Source organism: Elaeis guineensis, chromosome 14, assembly GCF_000442705.2.
Source record: "Elaeis guineensis isolate ETL-2024a chromosome 14, EG11, whole genome shotgun sequence".
NCBI lineage: Eukaryota > Viridiplantae > Streptophyta > Magnoliopsida > Arecales > Arecaceae > Elaeis > Elaeis guineensis.
In genome coordinates, this window is record NC_026006.2 from 67797129 (window position 1) to 67807853 (window position 10725).

At 40.8% G+C, this 10725-nt stretch overlaps 1 protein-coding gene and 1 pseudogene across 1 annotated transcript; one reads left to right on the forward strand and one right to left on the reverse strand.

Moving 5' to 3' along the window:
• Positions 1-714: 714 nt before the first annotated feature.
• Positions 715-4741, reverse strand: LOC105057044 (U-box domain-containing protein 12-like; annotated as a pseudogene).
• A 710-nt stretch (positions 4742-5451) lies between these two features.
• On the forward strand, positions 5452-5877 carry LOC140853670 (uncharacterized). The gene has a single exon (XM_073248323.1). The coding sequence runs from the start codon at positions 5452-5454 to the stop codon at positions 5875-5877; it is 426 nt and encodes a 141-aa protein (XP_073104424.1).
• Positions 5878-10725: the final 4848 nt, after the last annotated feature.

Sequence of the window (10725 nt, forward strand, 5' to 3'; positions counted from 1 at the left end):
AGTCTTTCCTCCAACTGTAGTTTGTCCTGAATGGACCACAGGTGTTGCAACCGCTTCTTGGACCGTCATATAGCCTTCAACCTGAATCATGATGCTCTCACAGGGTGCTTGTCACAGCGACTTCATTGTATCTTCCTGTACTTGAACAGTCGGTGATGATTTATTTGCCAATCGCCATTGAAACTTTAGATAGAGAAAAAATCCAACAAACATTACATTTTTTTTTTTTTTTGCAGATCACTGCCAAATAAGATCATGCAGCTTTAGACCACGTCTTATAATCAGAATCTTTATTGCATGATTTCATAACTTTCAACAGTTGTTGATGCAGTTCAGTTTATAAAATCATCTGGACGAGCTTTCCTGGAATAAATTTTAGAATGTTTACCTGATACATGCAATCAGAATCTTAATTTAAATCTTCAAGCTATTCCCTGTTTGTTCCCCCTGCCTTTCACTTGTCGCAGTAAAATTTTTGATCCAACCCCCAGTTTTGAATTGGTCATCAAATTTGAGACGAGCATGGAAAGCAAGTTTAATCAACCATCCTTGTAAGCCAGATGCGGCCAGACAGAAAAATCCAATCCAGAAAAAATAATGAATTAAAGTAACTCTCGTATCTAAAAGCTTTCATCAGTATTCCTTTTTTTTTTTTTTTTTTTGGTAAACATTCATCAGTATTCCTTAAATAGACAATTGGTGAAACCTTAGATCCGGATCCCAATTTGGCAAAATCAGAGGCCTTTCCTCCATAAAAATCGAGGATGCTACCTTACAACATGGACATGGTACATTCCATGGCTGGACTCTTCAAGACCATCCCTCCATTTCCCTACCGTTGAAGGCTCTATAAAGTTACATTCCATGCTCCGCTTGAGTCTGTCCCTGTCCCCATGCCTGGGACTGAGGCTAAGCGTGAGCTGGCTTTTGCTGTTCTAGGAACCTGTTCATGCGTTGAAGCAACTGTGCTGCCTTTCTTTTATCCGTCTGTGCCGCTCTGTGCCAGTTCCTCCAATGGACCCATCACCCTGCACTCCCGTGCCTCAGCCAAATGCTGCTGCTGCCACTCCCCATCACAAAGGTGCACCAGAACAGCTGCTGCGTTCCCTTGTTCCTAGGTGACCCACTTCTTATGACCCCCACCAGCATATATAGGCACCGCCTCACCAGCCCCAATTGCCAGCTTCCCCTCAGGATGGCTTGACAGGATGGCCAGTATAGCAACTGCCTCATCCACCATCCTTCCTCCTGGCTCTGTCAATAGTCCCATGAGTGTTGGGACCAAGCCAGCCCTCACTGCCTTTCCCCTGTTACCTTCGTACCTGCACAAGTTGAAGAGTGCTGCCGCTGCGTCCTTCTTCTCTCGTTGGCTGTCCTCACTTAACAGCACAACAAGTGGTGGGATTGCCCCAGAAGCCCCAATAGTCAGCTTATTCTCATCGACAACTGAAAGGCTGAAGTGGGTGGTCCCGTGCTTCCATGCTGCCCCTCTTTAACACATGAAACTATTCCGGGCACAGCCCCTGAGGAGGTTATTTTCCCCTTGTTCTCCTCGCAGATGGAGAGGTTTAGAAGAGCAGTAACTGCATGCTCACGGGGTTCATGCATCAAATGTAGATAATAAACTCACAAGAAGAGGTATAGGCCCGGCCTCAGCTATACAGACACGGTGAATTGCGTTTGGCAAGGAGGCGAAGCTCGCCAGCAGCTAACCTTTGGTCTTCAATGTTTTGGGAACATAATTTACAGAGGAGTACAATAATTTTGGCATGTTCACCCAAGAAGCAGGCTGAGTGGCGCGCTTAGGTGGATCTATGCCATTGGCCTTACACCACTGAGCTATGAGGCTGTGGAGGATATAGTTTGGGGTTAACGATGTGTGGGGAGCCTCTATTGCGTCTTCAGGCATGCATCATGGCCACCCTCCACCTCCAGCCATTTCTCAATGCATCCCCGCTCGCAAGTCCGCAAAAATAAAGCAAATGTATGACAGGAAACTTTGAAGCCAGCAGAGGAAAAGATCAAGAATCATTCAAATCCTGCCCAGTGGCCATCTTTCAGCAAAAATCATCTGGAATGACCAGAATTTTGGACTTCTCAGGAACTATTTGGGTGTCTGGCCCTAAAATCCCATGGGATTCGTGGGTTGCACCCAGACAAGCAGGTAAATAAGATTGGCTTGCACCTATAATTAATTATAAGAACTATGAGAGTGGACTGGGCCAAGGAGAAAAAAAAAAAACAAGACCTACTCTTTTCTCCATATGGGATTTGAGTCGGGCCAGCCCACTCCCATGGTCTTTGGTTCTTATACTTATAAGCCTAATTTAGTGTTATTTAGTTGGTTGTCTTGACCCAACCCAAGAATCTCATGAGATTTTGGACTAGGATATCCAAAGGCCTCATTAGAAGGAAGAACCTCGGGATCTGCAGGCATTCCCATTTCTGCATTCTGAGTGTGCATGAAATCTTTAATCTTCTTTAATAGCATTGACATCTTTTCGATGATCTCTCCTGGATCTCTGCCCCTGGCGACAACAATCTCATGCAATGCAAGTGATTCTTGTTTGAGATCATATATGGTCATTAGCTGTAACTTTTCTGCTAATCTCCTTAGGATAGCTGTTTCCACATCAATGCTCATACTGTAAACAGATAAAAGATCATTGTACAGCTCATCATCAGGTGTATCAAACTGTTCTTTGGTTCCATCAAAAAAAAAACTGTTCTTTGGCCCTTTCTAACTGAGTATGGACAAGTTCAACCCGGATAAAATCACACGCTCATTAAGCATCACTTAAAAATAAAATTTGTGTTAGAATTTGACGCCTCGAGATTGGTACATACTGAGCCTACAACGAGGTCCGCGAAGAAAATGGAGTCCAAAGAAATTAAGATCGTCTCAAACGGAGTCTGAATAGAGAAGATACTCACGATTGAAGTCGACACGGAATCCGAACATGGCCCAGGCCAGGCGCTCGCTGGGAGCCTATTTTTTCGGTCCACCGTGGACCGGACGGTCCATGGCCCACCACGTGGATCGCATGGGCATTTCCCACATATTTCTCGTGGTCCACGATACTGTTTCGTGGACCAGTATGCGATCGGACGGCATGGATTGATTCTGATTTCGATCCAACAGTCCAGAGCTTTTATTTGGGTGCTGTAAGGACTTCTATCTAAACCTATTCTGTCTTGTTTTTTAAGCCTATAAAGGCCCGTATAGAGGAACAGAGAGCAGAGTGGTGCGGCATGATTTTTGGTGTCACGCAGACAGCTTTGTGCAACACAGAAAAACTGAGAGGACCCACACGAAGAGAGAGAGTGGCTGAGACGTCGAGAGAAGGAGCAGAGAAGCTCCTGGACAGTGGACAGCGGTCTCTTTAGGAGTTTAGCGGGATCTTCCTAAAGAGAGATTTTGTGAGGAAGAACTTTCTGTAAGAGAGAAATTGGATATACGAGGGTTGAGAGTGAGATCTTCTCTTATAATATTTTTTTTCATAGTGAAGTTTGCATGTCCCGTGAAAGTGAGTTCTTTTTTGGTTAATCCATGTATTTGATTATTTTTCTATTTTATTTCTTCTTTCTTCCTGCTGCATCGCGCAGTATCAAAAAGATTTTAGAAGATGATGTCCTTACCAGACATGCACCTTATAATTTGGTCTCCAGCAATTGCAAAAGTGCAGAGAAAAATATAAAATAAAATTATGAAACCACAGCAAGCTCCCTAGGAACAAGTGCTTGCTGATAATAATGTTAAAAGAGAACATGTTCCTTAATGGCTGATTCTACCTGTTCTCTAACTTCACCTGATGTCCAGCTTATCAAAGGAAATTTCACCCAACACTTGTTCCAGTGGAACGGTAACTTCCAGGAACTTTTTCATTATCCTATCCCTCTCCAAAACCTGCGAATATATAGATGTCGGTGATTATGCCATTGCACCATGCACAACATGCAAGCGCAAGCGAACAGAGTAAGCTTGCTAACACATCGTCATCTTCTGTTCATGCTTCCCTATTCAGGGGTAGTTCACCCAACCACAAGTTGCACAATGAAATTTAGCATGTTTACAAAAAGAGAGGCTCATGTCCCCTTTCATAAGCTTTGCTTGTAAAAATTACATTTACTAAAAGTCCGAAAGATGTTGCAAGAAGATATGCAAACCGGCACAAGATAGTCAAACAAGGAACTCTACTCACGCAAAACTGCCACTTATGAAGGTTAATCCATGCCTGCAGCAACAATCACAGAGCTTTGTTTCCAGCATCGGTAAGATCATACTAAAAGATGAAAAAGGTGAAAATTTGTATGACATGAAAGCAGTCTTTGTATCTTCCAAGTAGTTACAGATGCATCAGTTTTAGTTGTTGGAAAGTAGGTTGTATTTCCCTAATTAGCTACTCTAATTAAAAATGGTAAAGATGGCTATGGACTATGATGTTTTCTTATAAAAGAAAAAGTTATTGTATATAATGGGGACTACTCCACCCCATACAATATAGAAAAATAAATTCTTTTTCTTTCTCTCAACATTCAACTTCATATCAGAGCTCCCTGGTTTTGATCCATGAATTTTTTTTCCATTCCTAATCTCTCCTCTTCCCTTCTGCTAGGCCCCATCTTGTCACAGATCGGCCACCGCCCAACACCGCTCCTCCCACCTCTTGCCTTCCCAATCTCCCATCACTATCCATTCCATCACCAACCCCATCTCATCGTAGAACGCCACCGCCACCATTGGCACCCGCCATCGCACAACGCCCACCAAACCCCCCTCCCTTCTCCTTCTCTAACTTCGATGTGATCTCTCACTACCATCCGTGCCACACTCTCTGTCGGTACCACACCCGACACCACCACCTCTCCTGCCGCCACCACCCAATCCCTCCACCATCCCCACTCGCACCCCGTGCGACTATGCCCATGGAATTCACCCGTGAAAAGAGACAAGTCAGCCCTTCCTTAGTTGATTTTTTTTTCAAAAAAAAAAGATGAATATCATTCAGTGATCTTTTCTTTTGAGCTTATTTGAAGATGTCAGACAGTTTCACTAAGGAGGAGTTGGAGAAGGCAAAAAGTGAAGTGGTGACTCGTGCCTCTACCTCTCGATCTGGGATGGATAATCTTTCTCTTTAGATCAATTCTGTTCGACTGGACAAATCTCTCACTTATCTTTTGTGGGCCAGAAATGTATGGCTGTTCATCAAAGCCCGTGATTTAGAGGGTTTTCTCACCAGGGCTAAACCACAGTCATTAACGGGAGACATTGCTTTTGTGCAATGGGAGTCGGAGAACTCACTTGTGATGGCCTAGCTAACCAACTCCATGGTGCCCTCAGTTGTTTAGGGCATGTTGTTTTTTGAAATCGCTCAAGAAATTTGAGAGGTTGCTGTCCGAACTTATTCCCAGCAAGGTAACACAACCCAAGCTTTTGAGCTCAAACGTAAGATGCGTGTACTCAGGCAAGGCAAACTTTCTGTCACCGCTTATATGGCAGAACTACAACATTTATGGTCAGAGCTAGATTTTTATTGTCCCTTCAAGGTCAGTTATGCTAATAATGCTGCTGAGTTCAAAAAACTTACAGATGAGAAGCAAATCTTTGATTCTCTTGCCGGTCTCAATGAAGAATTTGATCCAATTAGAGTTCAAATTTTGGATCGAAGTTCTAATCTGCCTTCTCTCAATCAGGTCTTCTCACTAATTCTAAGTGAGAAAACTCGTCGATGTGTGATGATTGCCTCCTCTGCTGATACAGCCCATTCTGTGATGGTCGCTCAGCCACAATCACAGTTGTGCGGTAGAGATGATCGAGATATACAGATATTCTCCTATTACAACAAATTGGAGCACATCCATGATACATGCCGGTAGTTACATGATCGTCCTTCATCTGGCCAGGGTCGTCGTAGAGGAGGTCAGCGAGGAGGTGGGCGTTCTAGAAGAGCAATCAACTGTGGTCAGGTCAATTTTTCTGAGGTCCACGATTCTACTTTATCTATTTTAGCTCCTCTGTCGATCATGGTTTCGTCTGTTTCTGCTACTCCATCTACTGATGCTGGAGGTTCTTTGTCTATGGAGGAACTGCAAACCCTACGTCATATTCTGACCAAGCTGAATACTTCTTCTAGCAATACCTCTTCATCTGCTACGGGTTTGCTTAGTGATTCTTCCAGTCTTTCTTCTATTTTTCATTCCCGTTTTGCATAAACTAGTTCTTATACTTCTGATAGTGGTAATATACTTACTACCTTAGATACTTCTTAATATTGGATCCTAGACTCAGGAGCTACTAGTCACATGACAGGATAATCTAGGTCATTCGTGTCATATTCATCTTGCTCTGGTCGGGATAAAGTATGTATAGCTGATGGATCCTTCTCCACTGTGTCAGAAAAAGGTTTTGTCAACTGTACACCGACCATGATATTGTCCTCAGTTTTACATGTTTCTAGTTTTTTCACTAATCTCTTCTCTATAAGCTCCATTACAGCTATTTTAAATTGCAAAGTAATATTTTTTCTCACCTATTGTGTTCTCCAGGAGCTGATAATGGGAGATGATTGGGTATGGTAGAATGCATGATGGGCTTTATTATTTGACTGGAAGAGGACAGAAAGGTAATCTAGAGACTGGCTTGGTTGTATCTTCTTCCGAAAATACTGTGCATGAACTCCAGTTACAACATCATAGGCTTGGTCATTTTTCTTTTTCTGTGTTAGCAAGATTTTTTCTAGTTTATATAATATTTGTGATAAGCATAAATTAGTTTGTGATGCATGTGAGTTTGCTAAACATACACGAACTATTATCCTTTTTCTGGCACTCGAAGTATTAAGATCTTTGATGTTATTCACTCTGATGTGTGGGGGCTGTATAGTACTATTTTTCTTTCTAGATATCGATACTTTATTACATTTATTGACTGTCATAGTAGAGTCACCTAAGTTTATCTACTAAAGATGAAGGATGAGGTTCTCAAGTGCTTCAAGGAGTTCCACAAATTTGTAAATTTTCAGTTTAATGTCAAAATCAAAACTCTGAGATCTGATAACAGCACTGAATACATGAATAGGAAGTTCTGTGAGTATTTAGTTACTCATGAAATTGTCCATCAAACTACATGTGTCGATACGTCTGCTCAGAATGGTGTTGCTGAACGTAAAACTTGACACTTATTGGAAGTAGCTCGATCTTTATCCTTTACTATGAGGATTCCTAAGTTCTTTTGGGGTGAGGCAGTTCTTACTGCAGCCTATCCTATTAACCGGATGTCTCTTCGAGTTTTAGACTTTCGCACGTCACTTGAGTGCCTACAAGAAGTATCTTCTTTTGTTATACCTCTTCGGATATTTGGGTGTATGTGTTTTATCCGAGATCATCGATCTATAATTAGTAAACTTGATCTCTGGACTCTCAAGTATATTTTTGTTGGCTATTCTGCCACTCAGAAGGGATACAAATACTATTACCCTTCTGAGTGACATATGTTGGTCAGTATGGATGTGACATTCTGAGAGTCTGAGATATTCTTTAGCAGTGATCTTGTGGATGTGCCCACTAATCAACCTACTATTGTATCTGACTTTCTCTTCTCTCTCGATGTTTCATCTGATTTCATCAATCATGAGGGAGAGTCTGAGGAGCAGGAGTCTGGAGAACAGGAGCAATCAGATAGTAATTCTACATATAGTAATTCGGATCGATAGAAGAAGCAACAGTCTTCTCCACATGTTGTAGAGCCTGATATGCGTTCTCCTACTACCCAACAGTCTCCTTCAGAGTCAGCTCTGGTATCTTCCTCCCCCAATAATAATGACGATATCATTCCTTTAACTAATTTACATCTTCTTATTGCTTATAGAAAGACTTCTCATCCACATTATTCCTCCTCGTTACCATCATAATAGTACTGATTTTATTTCCTATGAGTCTCTTTCACCTTCATATAGATCTTTTATTGCATCTCTGGCTTCTATCTTTATTCCATTGCACTGAAAGGATGCTATGGCAGATCCAAAATAGAAGGAGGCAATGCTTGAGGAGATAAAGGCCTTGATCAAGAATAATACATAGGAACTTATTCCTTTACCTACTGGGAAATAAGCTGTTGGCTACAGATAGATTTTTATAGTGAAACAAATTTTAGAGGGAACTGTTGATCGCTATAAAATGCGATTGGCAGCAAAAGGTTATACTCAGACATACGAAATAAACTATGATAAAATTTTTACTCTGGTTGCGAAGGTCAACTCTGTGAGGACCCTTATTTCTTGTGTTGTTAATTTTGACTGGAGTCTTTCTCAATTATATATTAAGAACGCTTTTTTACATGGAGATCTTCAGGAGGAGGTGTACATAAAAATTCCTCCAGATTTCTCTAGTATTGCAACTGCTGAAAATGTGTATCAGCTACGTCACACACTTTATGGCTTGAAACAATCACCTTGGGCTTGGTTTGATCGGTTCCAATGCGCAATACTAGAAATTGATTATCAGCAAAATAATGCCGATCATACTATATTTTTTCAACATAACAGTGGGAAGATTGTAGTTTTAATAGTGTACGTTGATGATATAATTCTAACGGATGATAATCTTCCGGAGATTGATCGTCTAAAGACTCGTTTAGCTCAGTCATTTGAAGTCAAAGGTCTTGGTCCTTTAAGATATTTCCTTAGGATTGAAGTTGCTAGATCATCTCATGGCATTTTTCTTTTTCAGTGAAAGTATGTACTTGAGTTACTGACAGAAACAGACATGTTGGGTTGTAGACATGCAGCTACTCCCATCGAGCAGAACCATCGTCTCATGACAGATGGTGGTACTCCAGTTGATCGAGAGAGATATCAGTGCCTAGTGGAACGACTGATTTATCTTTCTCATACTCGTCCGGACATCACTTTTGTATCATGAACTCTCATATGCTTCATTGCGTAGCTCTTCTAATTCGTTCAATTGTAGTCTCCTATTACTACTCATATTTTTTATATCGAAATTGAATTGCTTTATAGCCCAAAATATACTGTATTCTAGCTCTACCGGTAGATGGCAGGCTTTTCCAAAAATGAGCCGATAAGTAGATATTTTTACAGAATCCTGTATGCAGTACAGTAGGCCCATAATACATCGTCTAATCATCCAGACCAATCTTTTTGATCGGGCCTAACCATCTTCTCAAGAATTCGTTTGATCTCCCTATTGGAGACTTCCACTTGGCCACTAGTTTGGGGGTGATATGGTGTGGCAACTTTGTGAGTGATTTCGTATTTCTTCATTAAACTTTCAAAGTGCCTATTTGTGAAGTGTGTACTTCCGTCACTAATAATGACCCTTGGACAATCGAATCGACTTAAGATGTTCTTTTGGATGAATTTGATTATCACCTTGTGATCATTCATCCTGATTGCCATAGCCTCAACCCATTTAGATATGTAATCTACCGCAACTAAAATGTATTCGTATCAATAGGATGGAGGAAAGGGGCCCATAAAATCGATTCTCCAAACATCAAAAACTTCCACGACTAAAATGGGAGATAGGGGTATTATGTTTTTTCTAGAAATGTTCCTCGTCTGTTGACAGTGCAAGCACTCAAGGTAAAATTTATGTGCATCCTTAAACAATGTCGGCCAGTAAAATCTACTTTGTAATATTTTCGCAGTCATTCTCTTTCTACTGAAATATCTCCCGTATGTATGAGAGTGACAAAAGATAAGTATACTTTGATACTCACTCTCAAGGACACAGCATCGAATCACTTGGTCAGGACAATGTTTGAATAATTCGGGTTCCTCTCTATAATAATGTTTGACCTGTGAGAAGAATCAATCATTCTTCTGTTTTGTCCAATGGAGAAGAACTTGCTCTGTTGCCAAATAGTTAACGATGTGGGCAAACCATGGGATTTGATCAGAGGTAGTTGCAAAAAGTTATTCGTCAGAGAATATCTCCTTAACTTCATCTGTACTCATCGTATGATCAACTAAAATTTTAGAAATATGATCAGTGACCATATTTTCGAAATCTTTCTTGTCTCAAATTTTTATATCAAATTCTTGAAGAAAAAGGATCCATCTGATCAATCATAGTTTAATATCTTTTTTTGAGAGCAGATGTTTCAGAGCCGCGTGATCAGAATATACTAGAATCTTAGACCTTAACAGAGATATGAATAAAATTTATCAAAGATGAATACCACCACTAGTAAATCTTTTTCTGTCGTGATGCAGTTCAATTGGGTATTAGATAGAGTTTTGCTAGCGTAATAGATCACATGTGGCTCCTCATTGATTCTTTGACCTAAGATGGCCCTTATTGCGAAATCAGAAATGTCACACATGATTTCAAATGGAAAGAACCAATCAGAAAATTTTATTATGGGTGCTGTTGTCAGGACTGCTCGTAATGTGTGGAAGGCTTGTAGATATTCTTCATTAAAGATAAATGGTGTGTCTTTGGCTAGCAGATTGCACAAGGATCTCAATATTTTGTTAAAATCTTTAATAAAGTGTCTGTAAAATCTAGTGTGACCTAGGAAGGATCATATTTGTCGAATCAAAATGGGGGGTGGTAGTTTTGAAATGATCTCAATTTTGGCTTTGTCTACCTCAATCTCCCTTTTAGAAACAATATGTCCCAATACGATTCCTTCCCGAACCATGGAATGGCTCTTTTTTCAACTTTGGAGAGGTTATGAAGATAATTCTCAAAAGTGACTTC

What these genes read in the sequence shown, in the direction of transcription:
- LOC140853670 (XM_073248323.1), top strand. Translation starts at nt 5,452, where the DNA reads ATGCGTGTACTCAGGCAAGGCAAACTTTCTGTCACCGCTTATATGGCA.